General features: G+C 44.9%; 1 protein-coding gene across 1 annotated transcript; it reads left to right on the top strand.

Annotated features, from left to right (window-relative positions):
• The first annotated feature begins 1,962 nt into the window (after positions 1-1,962).
• TTC12 (tetratricopeptide repeat domain 12) lies at positions 1,963-18,791 on the top strand. Its single transcript, XM_053934038.1, has 19 exons — positions 1,963-2,047; positions 2,605-2,756; positions 3,035-3,065; positions 3,561-3,638; positions 4,502-4,623; positions 5,318-5,377; positions 5,827-5,898; positions 6,252-6,312; positions 6,395-6,583; positions 7,120-7,186; positions 7,672-7,760; positions 8,340-8,505; positions 9,834-9,926; positions 10,066-10,129; positions 12,134-12,268; positions 13,526-13,627; positions 15,388-15,456; positions 17,055-17,156; positions 18,661-18,791. Exons 1-19 carry the CDS (start codon positions 1,984-1,986, stop codon positions 18,766-18,768), a joined length of 1,824 nt encoding a protein of 607 aa, XP_053790013.1. The 5' UTR covers positions 1,963-1,983; the 3' UTR covers positions 18,769-18,791.
• Positions 18,792-19,173: the final 382 nt, after the last annotated feature.

The raw sequence follows: 19,173 nt of genomic DNA, 5'->3' as shown, positions 1-19,173 counted from the left end.
GGGGGGAAAGGGCTATCCTGGCTGTTCCTACAAGGAAAATGAATATCCTGGCTGTTCCTACAAGGAAAATGAATATCCTGGCTGTTCCTACAAGGAAAAGGGGTATCCTGCATGTTCCTACAAGAAAAAGGGCTATCCTGGCTGTTCCTACAAGGAAAAGGAATATCCTGGCTGTTCCTACAAGGAAAAGGAATATCCTGGCTGCTCCTACAAGAAAAGGGCTATCCTGGCTGTTCCTACAGCCAAGGGATGGAGGGGATGGGGGATTCTGGCTGCCTGCGGAGCTCAGCACCTCTCTGGCACTCAGGATTCCGTCTCCAGCTGATGAGGTGGGATGTGGAAGCGGGGCAGTGGATGGGGCTGGGCTGGCGGTTCCCGGTGAGGTCTCTAACTTCAGCCGCAGGGAGAGCTGTCTGTGTCCTGCCGGGTCCCTGTCCGTGTCCCAGCATCCCAAATAAAAGCAGGCTCGGGTCCCTGTCGCTGTGCTGCCGGGTTCCTGTGCAGAACGGCTGAGGACGTGCCGGGAATGGCAATCCCGGGCAGAGCAGCTCCGCGGTGCTCGGGCTCCCTGCGGTGGCCGACAGCTTCCATCGCCGCCGCCTCGCAGAGATCCGGAAAGCCTTTCAGGGAGATCGCAACAGAAAAATAATCCCAGTCCGGCATAAAAAGCGGGGCAAACTGCAGGCTGGGCATCAGCAGGAATTTCTCCACGGGGAGGTTTAAACATCGGAGGGGCTGCCCGGGGAGGTTCGGAGTGCCCATCCCCGGAGGTGTCCGGGGCGGCAGCCAGAGCTCTGGGCTGGTGACAGGGTGGGGACGGCTCTCAGGGAGGGCTCGGCGGTGCCGGAGCTGCTTTCCTGCCGGGATAATCCCGGGATTCTGAGCCGGGGGCCCGCGGCCGGGACCTGCCGCTTTCCCGCCAAACTGACGGCTCTTTTACATAACCCCGCCCTTCATTTGCATATCAATCGACCGTTATCTATATAACCCCGCCCTTCATTTGCATATCAAGCGACCGTTATCTACATAACCCCGCCCTTAATTTGCATATCAAGCGACCGTTATCTACATAACCCCGCCCTTCATTTGCATATCAAGCGACCGTTATCTACATAACCCCGCCCTTCATTTGAATAGCAAGCGACCGTTATCTCCATAGCCCCGCCCTTCATTTGCATCGCCACGCCCACCCGCGGGTGCCGCGTCAGGCGCGTTCCCCTGGCAACGGCGCCGCGGGTTCGAGCCCGGCCCCGGCGGCTCCCGCTGTCCCCTCGGTGTCCCTCGGTGTCCCCTCTGTGCCTCTTCTGTGTCCTCTCGGTGTCCCTCTGTGTCCCCTCTGTGTCCCCTCGGTGTCCCCTCTGTGTCCCCTCTGTGCCTCTCTGTGCCCTCTCGGTGTCCCCTGTGTCCCCTCTGTGCCCTCTGTGCCTCTTCTGTGTCCTCTCGGTGTCCCCTCTGTGTCCCCTCTGTGCCTCGTCTGTGCCCTCTCGGTGTCCCCTCGGTGTCCCCTCTGTGCCCCCGCCAGTGTCCCCTCTGTGTCCCCTCTGTGTCCCTCTGTGTCCCCTCTGTGTCCCCCCAGTGTCCCCCGGTGTCCCCTCTGTGCCTCTTCTGTGTCCCCTCTGTGTCCCCTCTGTGCCCCCTCGGTGTCCCCTCTGTGTCCCCTCGGTGTCCCCTCTGTGTCCCCTCTGTGCCTCTCTGTGCCCTCTCGGTGTCCCCTGTGTCCCCTCTGTGCCCTCTGTGCCTCGTCTGTGCCCTCTCGGTGTCCCCTCGGTGTCCCCTCTGTGCCCCCTCGGTATCCCCTCTGTGTCCCCTCTGTGCCCCCCCAGTGTCCCCTCTGTGTCCCTCTGTGCCCCCTCTGTGTCCCCTCTGTGTCCCTCGGTGTCCCTTCAGTGTCCCCCGGTGTCCCCTCTGTGTCCCCCTGTGTCCCCTCAGTGTCTCCTCAGTGTCCCCCCGGTGTCCCGCGGTGTCCCCGCGGTGTCCCCGGCCATGCTGCGGGACCAGGACACCGAGGCGGATTTCCAGCGCTTCCTGCGCCGCGTGGACGATGTCAGTGAGTGGCCGCGGGGAGGGGCAGGGCTGGGGGCGAGGGCGGCGGAACATCGCTGGGGAAGGGGGAGATCCCCGCTGCGCCCGCTTCGGCTTGTTCCGCGTTCGCCCGCGAGGCTGTGGGGCGGCTCCGGGGGCTTCCTGCTTTTATTTGGGATGCTGGGAGCCGCTTGCTGCTCTGCGTTTCCGTAGAAGATGCTGCAGATTGATCCCCAGAAGGAACAAATGTCGGCACAAACTGCAAGGTGGCTCCTGAAAGTGACAGGGAATCCACCCCGGGAAAGTTGCTGTTTATTTATTATTGTTTATTATTTATTTGAAGTGCCCAAGGCCACACTGGAGCATCCTGGTCTACGGGAGGGGTGCCTGCCCACGGGACTGGGTGGGGTTTAAGGACTTTTCCAACCCAAACCATTCTGGGATTCTGTGATTTTATGGTAAAAGCCATCCTGGCCAGCGGTGCCTTCAAAGCAGGTGCCACCTGAACTCCTGGTGCTTCCACGTTTGAAGTCCTCTGTGTGTGTATATATATTATTTGGGTTTTTTTCTGTGATTTTTTAGCCAATTTGCTGCAAGGCCTGAAGTCCCCGGACTCGGCTGTGCAGGAAAAAGCCATTGCTGAGGCAGAGCAAAGGCTCCGAGAGCAAGGAGCCAGCAGGGAGGAGGAGGAGGAGAGCAGGACCACGGTGAACAGAACACTCATCAACACTTCTGTAAGGGCGTTTCCTTCTGGAATTAAAGCTGGACTCAGTTCGGGTCTTGCCTCGTTAAAGACACAGATGGGAGCTTCCCAGAATGTCGGGATCTGTCAGATCCTCGCCATGCTTTGTTGAAATGTCAGACTGGTGCTCCTGCTGTGTGCCAGGCTGGGTTCTTCAGACGCCCCCAGACACTCCCTGGTGCTGGCTGTGGCTTTGTGCAGCCCAGCCAAGTGTTCCTGTGCTGCTGTGCCTTTCCCCAAACCACCTGTGCTGTGTTTCTGTTTTTCCAGGGCACGGCGAGGGTGGAGGCAGCAGATGCAGGTAGGACTGAGCTCCTCTCAGGCTGTCACAGCTCTAAAACCAGCTCTGGCAGGGATGGAGTTCATGCCAGAGCTGATTCCACCCCTGCCAAAGTCCAAGCTGACTTTTTCTGGTGTCTTTAACCAAAATTCAGTCAGATCTAGGACCACACTCGAGGTCTTACCAGCATGGCTGTGTTTTTCACAGGTGGGAGCCTTGTTCTCTTCTGGCTCCTCATCTTTTTACACTTTTTATTGTGAATTTCAAAGCAGACCTGTTTGTTTGAGGAGAGGAGCTGCAGCAAGGCAGGCTGGATCCTCAGGGGTGGCATCATCATTGTCTGTGACAGCTTGTCAGCCACTGCCACTTTAACTCTGAAATGGCCCCTTAGTGTTGGCTTTTATTAAGAAATTACTCAGAAATACCCTCGGAATGACTGCTTCTTCTCTGTTTTAATGAAGTTTCCTCTTTTTTTCCCCCCCCCACTAAAATGCCACCAACTCTCCTGGCTGGAAGATGGCTTCCTGGCAGCTTTGGAGAAGGATGCCAAAGAACGAGCCCAGAGAAGGAGGAGGAATGAGCAGCTGGCAAACGGTGACTGCTGAGAGCACTTCGGGCTCTTCCTGCAGAAATGACCTGTCAGGGACTGAGGGAGGCATCCCCAGCCCTGGGACAGGCTCAGGGGTTCCTCAGAGCTGCTGCACCCTGGTTCTCTGCAGGATCTCCTGCTGCTGGAGCTGCTCTGGGACGGAGGGAGGGAGGGAGGGGCTTGGGGCTGGCTCAGTTTCCCCTCTGGAAGAGGAATGGCTGCAGTGAAATGATGGAAATGATGGAAATGATGGCTGGGCTGGAATGCTGGGGCTGTTCCAGCAGGAGAGCGAGGCCTCTGTCTGCTCAGAGTGCAAAGGGAAATGGGGGGAAGGGAAATGGATGGAAGGGAAATGGATGGAAGGGAAATGGGTGAAAAGGAAATGGGTGGAAGGGAAATGGGTGGATGGGAAAGGGATGGAAGGGAAATGTGTGAAAAGGAAATGGATGAAAAGGAAATGGGTGAAAAGAAATGGATGGAAGGGAAATGGATGGAAGGGAAGTGGATGGAAGGGAAGTGGATGGAAGGGAAATGGATGGGAAATGGATGGAAGGGAAATGGATGGAAGGGAAATGTGTGAAAAGGAAATGTGTGGAAGGGAAATGGATGGAAGGGAAATGGGTGAAAAGGAAATGGGTGGATGGGAAATGGGTGGAAGGGAAATGGGTGGAAGGGAAATGGATGGAAGGGAAATGGGTGAAAGGGAAATGGGTGGAAGGGGAATGGATGGAAGGGGAATGGATGGAAGGGGAATGGGTGGAAGGGAAGTGGATGGAAGGGAAATGGATGGATGGGAAATGGGTGGAAGGGAAATGGATGGATGGGAAATGGGTGGAAGGGAAATGGATGTGCTCAAGGCATTCTGCAGCCCTGAAGGAGCAGGGGAACGAAGCCTTCAGGGCAGGAGACTTCGCCCTGGCCATCCAGAGGTACTCAGAGGGGCTGGAGAAGCTGAGGGACAAGCAGGAGCTCTACACAAACAGGGCCCAGGTCAGTGGCAGGGAAGGAGCCACTTCTGGCTGGTTTTTGTGTTGCTGTGCCAGGGTAAAACCCCAAAATGTTGTTCTGTTACACCCCCTTGGATGTGGTGAACCCCTGCTCCTCCAGAGCCAGTGGGGGAAATTGTTCCAGTTCCCAGTTTTATTCAAACACTCTGATTTTTTTATTATTAATGCTTTTCCAGGAATCAATTCTATAACTGTAGAGTGAAACATTTGCTTTGCAGTGTCTATAAAAAACACTCTGATTTTTTTATTATTAATGCTTTTTCAGGATTCACTTCTATAACTGTAGAGTGAAATGTTTGCTTTGCAGTGTCTGAAAAGAAACATTTGCTTTGCAGTGTCTATAAAAAACACTCTGATTTTTTATTATTAATCCTTTTCCAGGAATCACTTCCATAGCTGTAGAGTGAAATATTTGCTTTGCAGTGTCTGTTTGCCTTGTATGCTCTGTGTGTTTGTGTGTGTGTGCAGAATTCTATTCCATTGATTCTAAATTAGAAAACCCAGGGAGATGGCAGACAAGTTAGGAATGGAAATCACCCTGCAAAACCAATGGCCAGGCCAATCAGCAGTCTAATTTTCTTCTTTTTAATTAGCCAGTGTTGGTACAACAGCGAGCAGAAATTATTTGAAGGATTCTAATTCTTCTGCCTGGACTTTTTTTTTTCTGTTTATTTCAGGCCTACCTGAAGCTCCATGAGTATGAGAAAGCCATCAGTGACTGCAAGTGGGCATTAAAGGTAATTCCACAATTGTCAAGTCGTGAAGAACTCTAAAATCAGCATTATTTACAGAAATCCATGTTGTTGACTCAAATGAACAGGAAAATAATCACCTTTTGGAAACCCTGCTTTCCACCCTCACCTCAAGCCTGTGTTTCTTGGGTGCCTGGGGGCAATAATGTAGCATAAAAACTTTAGACACCACTAATAAATTATATATATGAATAATTATATATATGAATAATATAATTATATATAGGAACAATTATATAAATTACTATTTATATATTATTTATTTATTACTAATAGATTATATATATATATAAATAATTATATATATAAATTATATAAATACCCTAATCTTTGCTTTGGGCAGCTCTAGCAATTAATCAGAACGCTGCAAAAAAACATTGAAAGGGTGAAATTTTCTGAACACATAACTGATAACGATCTCTGGTTGAACTCAGTGCAATAAGAACTGCCTCAAAGCCTATTTCCTCATGGGGAAAGCTCACCTGGCCCTGCAGCACTTCACTGAGGTAAGCTGGCTGAATTCCAGGGCTGTGGGACCACGTTTTGTTCTGCTTTGCTGGGTGAGAGGGAGAACGTCTCATGCCACGCCTCAGTTTCTGTTTTCTCACTGCAGCTCTGGTTTTTTGCTCCTTGGGTTTTGCTGGAAAATTCCCGTTGAATTTGCAGCATCAGGCAGGTGTAGGGACTGAGAATATTTGACTTTTTTTGAGGGTTTTGATACCTGCGTCTCCATAAATTTTACTTCTCACATTTATTAAGGACTGTGGCCCCAAAATCTTTTGGGATCTGACTGGGATGTCATTGATGCCATCTTCCTATTTCCAGCTGAAACTGAGAGCCCTTTTTTCTCCCCCTGAAGTCCAGGCAGTGCTACGAGAAGATGCTGCAGATTGATCCCCAGAAGGAACGCCTGGTTAAAGGTGAGAAATGGATATTTTCACTCTTGTTCTCTGGTGAAGAGGGAACAGAATCTCCCTGCCACGCTTTTTTGTGCTCTCCCAGATTGTGTGGACGAGGCCAGGCTGGAGGAGAAGAGGCTGAGAGATGAGGAGAGAGCAGAGAGGGAGGTCCAGGCTGGGAGTGCTGCTGCTTTATCCATCCAGGAATTGCTGCAGAGCATCAGCAGCCCCCACCACGACATCCTCTACTACACAGGGGGCATCAGGCTCCTGGCAGAAGTTGTGAACAGTTGTGAGTGTTGGTGCAAAATGTTCATTTGGTTAATTGTTGTTAACGTGGGGAGGTGTAACCCAGGCAGAGGAGGGCAAGGGAGCAGCTTTTAAAGGAGCAGAGTGGCTGTTCCTGTATTTAAAACACCAAACTGGCAATGTTGGATATTTCAGCGTGGTCAGTAGGTGCTTACAGCATTTTTTAGAATCACACTGATGTTGTAGCTGAGCTGCTCAGAGTTCTGAGGGATTTGGGTCTCACTTGTTTTAAATATTTGTAATTCTGTGTTAAAGCCCATTGAGTTACAAAGCCAATTTTGTGTTTCAGCCTTCCTAGATAATCTTTCACTCAAAGCCAACAGGACCAGGCATGAATTAGAGCAATTTTCAGCTTGAGAACCATTCCTGCTTCATTCCTTCTTGAATTTTCCCCCATTCCCAAGGATGTTTTTCCCCAGAGCTGCCGATGGAGTGACCTTTTCTTTTAGCACTGTGCAGGAAGAGCAGGAGCCTGCCTGGCTGTCACACACCTGAGCTGTTTGTCTCTGCCTCTTCCAGGCACTGGGCAAACGCTCTTCAGGACAAACAATGGCTTCAGTATCCTCAGGAACGAGGCTGTCAGAGGGTGAGAGCTCTCCAGAGGGGCACTCCAGCCCGGGGAAATGGGAATATTGTTTTCAAGAAACAGAATCACCTCTTGAAATGCAGATGAACTGATCAGAGGAGGATGTAATCCCAGATTTTAGTGCCTGAATGGGGGGACTTGTACCTGACTCTGACACAAACAGAGCTCCCTTAGATGCAGGGAGGAGAATCCATGGCTTGCTGTTTGTGTCTGCTCTTTCTGGGCAGTTATCCTATCCCTGGTGGTGAGTGCAGGTTTGCAGAAAAAATCTGAGTAGAAAAGAACATCTGAAGGCTCTGGCTGCACCCCCTGGTGCTGGGATTGGGCACCAGTGAACATTTGGGTGTTCCTGGCACTTGTTAGGGCTCATCCATGTGTTGGGTGGTGGCTGCAGACAGACCTGAGGGGTGAAGCACGTACAAATTGCCATTCCCTGGATATTTCCCACCCTTTGCTCTGTTCACAAGCTGACTTTTCTCATTCAGGGCCTTCTGTGCAGAGAGCAAAAGCCCTGCTGAGGTGGAGCTCTGTGTTTCCCTTCTCCTCCTGTGGCAAGCTGCCTGTGCTGGGAACGGTAAAGCCCTGGGATCCACACTGAGCCCCGTTAATGTGAGATTAATTTGGCATTTCTGGGCTGGCACTGGGGCTGGGCATGGCCACCCTTCTCCCAGAGCACCTGGAGCCATCCAGACGTGGTTGTAACCCGAGTTGTGCAGCTCAGAGGAGGTGCTGGGTGCAGCCATAATTTTGGCAGGACGAAATTTCCACTCCGTGAGCATTTCAAATCCACACAAGGGGTGGGAAGTAAATTCCCTGTGATTTTTGCTGCCCTTAAGATAATACCACTTGCACAATTTTCTCTGTTTTATGCAGTTATAGCTGCAAAAAGCAGAGTTTTATAGAAGAGAAGGCTGAATTATTTTAGAATTAGCAGTGCTTGGGCAGGTGCCTGCCTCTGTTTTTAGGGAATACCCACGTGGGTGAGAAATGGGCTGGGGTGGGGGGTAAAGTGGAAATGCAGAATATTGGTGCCTGTGCTGCCTTGCGTGGTCCAGCTGTTCAAATAAAACATTCATGCTGAAAAAGAAATAAAATAACTGAAACGAGGATGCCAGTGAGTGACATTGCAGTGAGATTTCCTCTCTCCTTCCAGAGGAAAATCAGCGTCTCCTGTTGGCCCAGCCCGAAGTGAGTGCCCAGCTGCCAGAGCTGCTCTCCTCTGGCACAGCCCAGATCCAGAGGGAGACCTTGGCACTGATCTCTCTCTACTCAGAGCACCAGAGAGGCCGGAGGCTGCTGCTCAGGCAGGACCTGAGCAGGTGAGCAGCACCAGGAAAGTGCCCTGGCAGTGTCAGAGCTGCCCCAGCTCCAGGGGGAAAAGGAGACTCGGGGGTGACTGTTGCCCTGATTTTTAAAGGTGTTAAGTTTTCTTTTATAGTTCTTTTGAAAGTTTTAAAGTTCTTTTAAAAGTTTTCCATGCCTTCTGATGTTTCCATGTTTCTAGTGGAGTTGTCACGCACTGTTCATGTAAATAATGATTGTTTTGCATTCTTCCTTGTGGGAGGAGAGATTTGATGGACTGTTGGTTTGACCAGTGTGGTTGGAGAGGTGGCAATTCCACCCTCCAATCCACTGCCACTTTTGGAACTCTATATATTGCGAGGTCAGAAATAAAATTGGCTCTTTTTTCTCCTTTGAACTCACCAAGCTTCTGCGAGCTCATTTCGTGTCCCATAGCGCCAGGTGACCTCATCACTCCCCACAGCTCCAGAAAGGTGGCTGTGCTCAGTTCCTCTTTCTCCAGGAACTGCCAGAACCAGAGCACACAGCCTTGAGCTGCACCGAGGGAAAGTTAGGCTGGATATCAGGAAGAAGTTTTTTACAGAAAGGGTGATAAAGTTCTAGAATGTTCTGCCCAGGGAGGTGGTGCAGTCACCATCCCTGGGTGTGTTTAACAAAGCCTGGGTGTGGCACTGGGTGCCAGGGTTCAGTTGAGGTGCTGGGGCTGGGTTGGACTCGATGATCCTGGAGGTCTCTCCCAACCCAGTGATTCTGTGAATTCCTGGGGGGACACAGTGACACTGAGCCTTCTGCCCCTTGGGGACAGGCCTGGCCTGGCAAAAGTGGGAGCTGGATGTGTGGGGTAGAGCTGCAGGAAGTTGTGATGTCTGATTTAAGTTAATTCCTGTAATTTTGAGTCCCCTCCTCTAAACCCGTGTAGCACTCTCGCCCTGGTGCCTCTAAAATCTCCTGGATTCCAGCTGAGAGTCTCTCCTCATTTAAAAATGGGGATTTGTGGTTATTTTGTGTTGCCATGGCTCGCTGAGCGGGGAAGGAAAGCCCATTGCATTGCCTTTGTCCCATTATCCTGCTGCTTCCTCCCAGGTCTCCCTGAGAAATGTCCATTTACTGGTTTTACATTATTACTGGAGTAATAATGGGTGATCAGGAGACACTGGCCATTTTTCCTGGGAAGGAAAGCTGAAAGGAATGAGCCACATCTCAAAGGCTGCTAAAAGAATCAGATTTAACTGTAGCTTGAAATACCAACAACCTAAAAAAATAGATTTTTGATCTTCAATGATTAAACCAAGGCTGACACCAATTTTTGGTTGGTTTTTTTTTTTTTTTTATATTTTAACACCAGATGGCTGCAGATTTTGATGGCATTTGTCAAGTGCACTGATGCAAGGGCTGATAGTGCCATGAACATCCTGTCTGACTTAGCTGGGGAGGAAAGGTAATTTATTTAAATTCCTCACTCATTTCTCTGAAGCTGTGCATGAACTTTGCTCTGAGCTTACTGGGGCTCCTACTGCTCTTCTCTTGCCTCTAGCTGTGTTTTTTGACTAAAACTTTTGTTTTTTATCCCCCAACAGGTTCCAGACCCAGTGTCGGGCCATGCTTTCCACGGGTGTTTTACCTTTATTCACACAGCTGCTGGTAGGGAAGATCTGATTTTGTATTTCCAGTTTATTTTTGTGTAACACGTCCTATGTCTGCTCTGTGGGTGTAAGAAATTGAGTTTTTTTCAGGAAAATGTTCTTTTCTCCAATATTTTGTCCCACTTAAATAAATCCCTAGTTTAATATTCAGTATAAACTCTGGCCTTGGTTGCAGATTCCCACTGATAATTTCACCTTCAGCTTTGAGTTTTGCTCTTCTTGATGTGACTTTAATCCCCTGTCAGCAACCTGTTGTGTCCTGGATGGTAATTTTTGCCTTCTAATCTGAGGGATCAGGGTGAGGAGCTGACATTGGGTGCCGAGGTAGAGAATCCCTTTCCTGGGCATCCTTTATTCCAGCAGCACATTTAAAATGTCCTGGTGCAGAAACCTGTCCTGAGGGAGGGGGAAGATTGGTTCTGCTGGGCAGTAAAATACTCCCATTTCTCCAAATGAGCAGCAAGGCAATAATTTCATAACTTTCCCATTGTTTGCGGCTCTTCTTGCTGGAATTCCAGCTGCTCTGTGCCCTGAGGGAGAGCCTGCAGGAAATGTTCACACCTGGGGATCAGGGGACACAAAAATCCCTTTTCCCCAGAGCTCATAAAGCAGAAGACGAAGTGAAAATGGGGGAAATCTGCAAACCTTGGGCAGCTGGGCTTTACCAGAGAGCTGCTGCAGTGCCCGTGGCCAGAGGGGCTGGTGAAAAATTAAGACTTCACACTTTTAATAAAGATTTGTAGGGCCGGTATGTTCCTTCCAGCGCTGGGCGCTCGTGGGGGCAGTTTCTTTTTAAAGGACACGTGCGCCCCTGAGGAGCCTTGATCTTGTTTTTATTACTCTGTACTAATTTACATAAACATAGAATCTTACAGTAGGTTCATGCATATTCATTGTGCTGATTTCACGTTACAATTTGTAGTTCGTCTGTTGTATAGAGAACATTTTAATATTTTTGTCTATTTCTTGTGAATTTAGCTTTATTTTTTTTCTTTTTTTTTGTTTTAGAGTTCAAGAGACTCTCATCTCTTTACTTTAGAGACTGTATTTTTTCTCTCTGGCTGGGACAGTTTTACAAACACAGCATAGTTAACAGACTAAACACACTTCATATTTTATATTCTACTAAGCACATTATATAAATCATACTATTTAATATTTTATATTTTATTAAGCACATTATATATCATACTATTTAATATTTTATATTTTACTAAGCACATTATATAAATCATACTATTTAATATTTTATATTTTACTAAGCACATTATATATATCGTACTATTTAATATTTTATATTTTACTAAGCATATAAATATTATATATTATACTATTTCATATTTTTTATTTTACTAAGCATGTTATATAAATATTATACTATTTCCTATTTTACTAAGCATATTATATATATCATCCTATTTCATATTTTATATTTTACTAAACATATTATATAAATATAATACTATTTCATCTTTTACTAAGCATATTATATATATATCATCCTGTTTCATATTTCATATTTTACTAAACATATTATATAAATATAATACTATTTCATCTTTTACTAAGCATATTATATATATCATCCTATTTCATATTTCATATTTTACTAAGCATATTATATAAATATAATACTATTTCATATTTTATATTTTACTAAGCACATTATGTAAATATCATCCTATTTCATATTTTATATTTTACTAAACATATTATATAAATATAATACTATTTCATCTTTTACTAAGCATATTATATATATATATCATCCTATTTCATATTTTATATTTTACTAAGCATATTATATAAATATAATACTATTTCATATTTTATATTTTACTAAGCGTATTTCATATTTTACTCCCGTTAGCAAGCTACCGCGTGGCACATTTGCCTTAAATCTAAATATCTTTTTCCTCTGTACACACACACACGCGCGCGCACAGAGCGCCGTGAGCCGCTGCCTTGGGGCTGACTCTGCCTTGCCTTGCTGTGTTTGCAGGCGCGTGCCGGGCAGGCGGAGCGGGCAGCGCTGGCGCGGGCGGTGGCCGTGCTGGGCAGCCTGTGTGCAGATGTGCAGCTGCGGGCACAGCTGGCTCGGAGCAGGCACTGCTGGCAGGCCTGCCTGCAGCTGCTGGTAAAGGAACCTGGGGGTGTTGCCAGCCCTCCCCCTGTTTGTCTGCTCCTTCGCTCCAGCTGGGATTTTGGGGGGGGGGGGGGTCTCAGAGCTGCCCCCAGCTGTTCCCTCCAAAGCGGCCCCGTCCTGTTGGAAGCTTTTTCTGCAGCCTCGGGTCAAGTAAAGTATTTTCTTGTGGGTCTGTGCTCTTCAGCACGGAAAGTTTAAAATTCTTCAGCACAGAAAGTTTAAAATTCTTCAGCACAGAAAGTTTAAAATTCTAGTTTAAAATTCTTCAGCACAGAAAGTTTAAAATTCTTCAGCACAGAAAGTTTAAAATTCTTCAGCACAGAAAGTTTAAAATTCTAGTTTAAAATTCTTCAGCACAGAAAGTTTAAAATTCTTCAGCACAGAAAGTTTAAAATTATTCAGCACGGAAAGTTTAAAATTCTTCAGCACGGAAAGTTTAAAATTCTTCAGCACAGAAAGTTTAAAATTCTTCAGCACAGAAAGTTTAAAATTCTTCAGCACAGAAAGTTTAAAATTCTAGTTTAAAATTTTTCACAACAGAAAGTTTAAAATTCTAGTTAAAGTTAACTAGAAAGTTAAAATTCTAGTTTTAAACTCTTCAGCACAGAAAGTTTAAAATTCTTCAGCACAGAAAGTTTAAAATTCTTCAGCACAGAAAATTTAACATTCTAGTTAAAGTTAACTAGAAAGTTAAAAGAAAGTTTAAAATTCTTCAGCACAGAAAGTTTAACATTCTAGATAAAATTAACTAGAAAGTTAAAAGAAAGTTTAAAATTCTTCAGCAGAGAAGGCTTAAAATTCTAGTTAAAGTTAACTACAAATTTAAAAGAAAGTTTAAAATTCTTCAGCACAGAAAGTTTAAAATTATTTAGCACAGAAATTTTAAAATTCTTCAGCACAGAAAGTTTAAAATTCTTCAGCACAGAAAGTTTAAAGTTCTAGTTTAAAACTCTCCAGCACAGAAATTTTAAAATTCCAGGATTCTAACACCTTCCAGGTGAGGCTGTGCCGTGAGCACTTCCCCAAAAGCTGAAGGTTCAGGGGGTGGGAAGGGATCTCTGTAACATCCCGAACATCCCAAATTTGGGGTGTGCAGCTCTGGGTCCCACACACGAGGCTTTGTGTCACAGAGGGTCCTCAGCTCTGCTTCTCCCAGAACTTTTCCTCCCCCTGGAGCTCCCTGGAAGGCTGAGGAAGGGCCTGGCCTGGCCCTGGGAGCTGATTTTGGTGCCCTGCTCTCTCTCTCAGGATGGGTGCCCTGATGCCAGCAGCCCTGGGTACCAGCAGTGCGTGTTTGCAGTGCTGGGGCTGATGATGAACCTGCTGCTTGAATCCAATGGCACCATCCAGGTAGGCAACACCTGGGAATTAAAAAAAAAAAAAAAATTACAGCGTTGCAGGTTGTTTTTAAGGGTAGCTGGCAATTTAAGTAGGCTGGAAAGTGAAAAAAAAGCTACGGAATTTTCTCCTCTGCCACCACCTCCAATACATAAACAGCTATGAGGACAAAGCCCGTGTGAAGTGCATAAATTGTCTTGCCATAGTGGTATAAATGTTTTCTCTGGAATCACTCTGCAACTGTGCCGTGTTCTGAGGTCCTGGCTGCATTCCAAAACCCTCCAAAGCTCAGGATCCCAGCAGGAAGGCAGCGTTCCCCAGGGTGCTGCAGAGCTGCTGGCTCCCTGCTGTCCCCTCATCTCCAGGGGATTCCTTGGCCCTCCCAGCCCCAGCTGCAGCTCAGTTTCCCCTGAGTATCTCCTGAGTTTCCCCTGAGTATCCCCTGAGTATGTCCTGAGTATGTCCTGAGTTTCCCCTGAGTATCTCCTGAGTTTCCCCTGAGTATCCCCTGAGTATGTCCTGAGTTTCCCCTGTCTTTTCCCTGAGTATCTCCTGAGTTTCCCCTGAGTTTCCCCTGTCTTTTCCCTGAGTATCTCCTGAGTTTCCCCTGAGTATCTCCTGAGTTTCCCCTGAGTATATCCTGAGTATCTCCTGAGTTTCCCCTGTCTTTTCCCTGAGTATCTCCTGAGTTTCCCCTGAGTATCTCCTGAGTTTCCCCTGAGTATATCCTGAGTATCTCCTGAGTTTCCCCTGTCTTTTCCCTGAGTATCTCCTGAGTTTCCCCTGAGTATCTCCTGAGGTTCCCCTGTCTTTTCCCTGAGTATCTCCTGAGTTTCCCCTGAGTACCCCCTGAGTTTCCCCTGTCTTTTCCCCAAGTGTTCCCTGTGTTGTTTTCCCTGTGTTTTCTTCTCTGTATTTTTTTCCCTGTGTTGTTTTTCCTGAGTTTTTCCTGACTTTCCCCTGAGTTTCCCCTGAACTTCCCCTGAGTATTCCCTGTGTTGTTTCCCCTGTGTTGTTTTCCCTGTGTTTTCTCTGTGTTTTCCCTGAGTATTCCCTGTGTTGTTTTCCCTGACTTTTCCCTGTGTTTTCCCTAAGTTTTCCCTGACTTATTTCCCCTGAGTTTTCCCTGACTTTTCCCTGGGTTTTCCCTGACTTTTCCCTGACTTATTTTCCCTGACTTTTCCCTGTATTTTCCCTGAGTTTTCCCTAAGTTTTGCCTGACTTATTTTCCCTGAGTTTTCCCTGAGTTTTCCCTGTGTTTCCCCTGACTTTTCCCTGACTTTTCCCTGTGTTTCCCCTGTATTTTCCCTGTGTTTCCCCTGTGTTTCCCCTGTATTTTCCCTGTGTTTCCCCTGACTTTTCCCTGTATTTTCCCTGTGTTTCCCCTGTGTTTCCCCTGTGTTTCCCCTGTGTTTTCCCTGACTTTTCCCTGACTTTTCCCTGTGTTTCCCCTGTATTTTCCCTGTGTTTCCCCTGACTTTTCCCTGTGTTTTCCATGTATTTCCCCTGTGTTTTCCCTGACTTTTCCCTGTGTTTCCCCTGTATTTTCCTTGTGTTTCCCCTGTGTTTCCCCTGTATTTTCCCTGAGTTTCCCCTGTGTTTTCCCTGACTTTTCCCTGAGTTTCCCCTGTGTTTTCCCTGTGTTTCCCCTGTATTTTCCCTGTGTTTCCCCTGTGTTTCCCCTGTGTTTCCCCTGTATTTTCCCTGTGTTTCCCCTGACTTTTCCCTGTATTTTCCCTGTGTTTTCCCTGACTTTTCCCTGTGTTTTCCAGGACTTTGCCGTGCCCATCAGTGGCAGGTGCCTGGCTCTGCTCAGCCATCAGGACGGAAGGATTGTCACAGTAAGTCACCAACAAAAGCTGGGTTTGGCTCTCCTGAGCTCTTCAGAGCAAACCTCTGCCCTGTGCAGGAGGTTTTGAAGTCTAAACCACTCCTAACAGCAATAAAAAACAACAGATCGCTTTTATATTCATTTTTATATGCTTTGATGCGAGAGGTTTTCAGGCTTCTCTTGAAATCTGTTTAATAGAAGCTCTTACAAACCATTTCAGCACGGGACCTGTGAAAAATGCGTATTTTATGATTGGCTTTTTTGCAAATATTAAATTGAATGCTGTATGTGTTATGTTATGTTGATTAGAAGTGCTGTATTAACATTTTTAATAGCACGGTAAATGTAGTTTTGTAGTTAAAACGAAGCTTTAGTAGTTCAAATAGAAGCTCTGGATGTGGGGTTTTTTGGAAGGAATGAGATACTCGCTTCGAGATAACAGTCACAGAACACCTAAATCTTCCAGAGAAGAGGAATTGATGGGTTTTGTATCAGAAAAAGCTAATTTCTTCAGGCCTTGCTCAGCCTCAAAGATTAAAAGAATTTAATCTTTTAATGGGGATCAAAAGAAGCAGTTGACATACAACAGACAGAGTTTCTTGTTTTAAATAGAATGTATGCATAACCATGAAATAGGTATGAATATGCAACAGGCTGTTGTTTTAAGAGTTTTTCCTTGGTTCACAAGGTATGGTTTTGGCAGCTCAGTGCCCAAAAACATCTGGAATTCTTTGCTTTTTATTGTCTCGTAGTGTCCTGATCCTCACTGTCCAAATTACATTAGTAAATCTAGTAAAATTACATTGTGCTTAGTAAAATATAAAATATGAAGTGGGTTTAGCCTGTTAACTATGGCTGTGTTTGTAAAACTGTCCCAGCCAGAGAGAAAAAATACAGTCTCTAAAGTAAAGAGATAAGAAGAGCCTCTTGAACTCTAAAACAAAAAAAAAAAAAAAAAAACTAAAGCTAAATTCACAAGAAATAGACAAAAATATTAAAATGTTCTCTATACAACAGACGAACTACAAATCTGATTTTATTTATAACTCTTTTATTATGAATAAACTTTTAAAATTTACAAAAAAACAAGTGATTGGTGTTTTTTCCCAGGAGCACTTAAAAATCAGTGGAGAGCAAAGAGCATTCGGGTGTTCAGCTGTTTCCCTTTGCAGTTCTTGGGTGGGAATTACAATTGTGCTCCTGGGACTGGGGTGGGACTCCAGGCAGGAGCAGATGTGGGCTCTGAGTCCCTTCCCTGAGCTCCCAGGAACTTTTCTGAGCTGTTTTGCTTCTCTCGGTGCCAGCAGTGCTGGGCTGCTCTCTGCCAGGAGTTTGTACTTTTATTTTTTAATCTGTGAACACCCAGGGTCCCAGTTTGGGCTCATCTCTCCCTGTGCTGGAGCTCTGCTGTGCTCAGTTTCCAAGGAACGACAAAAAAAGCCACATCCTTTGTTAGATTCTGCAATTCTGGGATTTCCTTAATTTCTGTGAATTTCTCCTTTCAACGCTTCAATTCCTTCAGTCTCACCGTGCCGGGAACAAAACAATCAAGCTGCCTGGAGCAATAAATGTTTGCTTTTGCCTCTCTCTCGTTTTGCCCTCCTTTAGAGAGCCACAGGAGCGCTGAGCCGTGCCCTGCCGGCCTCTCCCGCAGCAGTGGAGGAAGTGGTGAAAGGAGGAGTGGTGAAGAAAATGCTCAAATTGCTGAAAGTGAATCCAACTTTTCCTTATTTCTGCCTCCTCTGTCCCCCCTGAGCAAAGCCACCTCCCCTGGCCTTGTGCTCCTCTCCCTGGAGGATGTGGCTGCATCCCTGTCCATTGTAACAGTGCCCCAGGCTTCACCTGAAGCCTTTTACATTTTCAAAAGAATTCTTAATTCTAATTCTTCTTTATTTTTTTTTCTTAAATATTTTTAATTTTTCTTCTTTAATTCTTTCTTTTTATTTTTTAATCCTTACTTCTAATTCTTCATTTTTTTATTTAACCTTTTTAATTTAATTTTTTTCTTTAATTCTTTCTTATTTTTTTTAATTCTTAATTCTAATTCTTCATTTTTTTTTCTTTAAGCTTTTTAATTTAATTTTTTTCTTTAATTCTTTCTTCTTATTTTTTTAATCCTTACTTCTAATTCTTCATTATTTTTTTATTTAACCTTTTTAATTTAATTTTTTTCTTTAATTCTTTCTTCTTTATTTTTTTAATTCTTAATTCTAATTATTAATTTTTTTCTTTAACCTTTTTAATTTAATTTTTTTCCTTTAATTCTTTCTTCTTAATTTTTTAAAATTCTTAATTCTAATTATTATTTAAATTTTTTATTTAATTTTCTTCATTTAATTTTTTCTTTAATTCTTTCTTCTTAAAGTTTTTTAATTCTTAATTCGAATTCTTCTTTAATTTTTTTTTTAATTTTTTCTTTAATTATTTTTCTTAATTTTTTTTAATTCTTAATTCGAATTCTTCTTTAATTTTTACTTTTTAATTTTTTCTTTAATTCTTTCTTCTTAATTTTTTTTAAAAAATCCTTAATTCTAATTCTTCTTTAATTTTTACTTTTTAATTTTTTCTTTAATTCTTTCTTCTTAATTTTTTTTAATTCTTAATTCGAATTCTTCTTTAATTTTTTCTTTTTAATTTTTTCTTTAATTCTTTTTCTTAATTTTTTTTAATTCTTAATTCGAATTCTTCTTTAATTTTTACTTTTTAATTTTTTCTTTAATTCTTTCTTCTTAATTTTTTTTAAAAAATCCTCAATTCTAATTCTTCTTTAATTTTTACTTTTTAATTTTTTCTTTAATTCTTTCTTCTTAATTTTTTTAAAAAAATCCTCAATTCTAATTCTTCTTTAATTTTTACTTTTTAATTTTTTCTTTAATCCTTTCTTCTTAATTTTTTTTTTTTTTTTAAATCCTTAATTCGAATTCTCCTTTAAAATTTTTTTTTCCCCTTTAATCTTTGCTGTAGATCTGTGCCCGGTGGGTGTTTATACAGATCAAGTTAATCCAGAATAAAAACCCTGTGGCTCTCCTCAGGGGGGGCTGATGTGGAAAGAACTGCCCTGTAGAGATGCAGGGAATTTTGTACATCCACGGGTGGCAGGAATTAAATGAGATTGAGGTGATGCCAGCCTGAGGTGATGCCAGCCTGAGAAGTTTTCATGCCCGAGGAGCAGCTGGGAGTGCCCACGGTGCCCGCTGCTCTCTCTGCTTTTCAGGCCGGGGCACAGCTCACATCCAGCTCTGCCATCCAGACCCTTTCCATCTGCGCCAAGAGCAGCCGGAGAGCTCAGGAGGAGCTGCTGAAGTGGGATAAAAGTGAGTGAAGCTTGGGATTTCCAGGCCTTGGGGCTGTTCCTGGTGTCCTCCGTGGGGGTGTTGCCCTGCCATTAAAGGCAGCAGGAGCTGGAGGCAGAGGAATGGTGCCAGAGCAGTTTTAGGGTCAAAATCTGCGAAATCTGAGCACTTTTAGGGTGCTGCTGTGTGCTCTGCTCTGTGGTACAGCCCTGCTTGCATTGCTTTAAAACCAGCCCCTGTCAAAGCTGATGGAACCACAGCAGAGAACCCTGAGATTTATTTTTTTTTTTCTACAAAATCTGAGCACTTTTAGGGTGCTGCTGTGTGCTCTGCTCTGTGGTACAGCCCTGCTTGCATTGCTTTAAAACCCAGCCCCTGTCAAAGCTGATGGAACCACAGCAGAGAACCCTGAGATTTATTTTTTTTTTTCTACA

This window comes from Vidua chalybeata, unplaced genomic scaffold (assembly GCF_026979565.1).
Source record: "Vidua chalybeata isolate OUT-0048 unplaced genomic scaffold, bVidCha1 merged haplotype scaffold_313_ctg1, whole genome shotgun sequence".
Classification (NCBI taxonomy): domain Eukaryota; kingdom Metazoa; phylum Chordata; class Aves; order Passeriformes; family Viduidae; genus Vidua; species Vidua chalybeata.
This window is presented reverse-complemented; position numbering and strand designations above follow the sequence as displayed.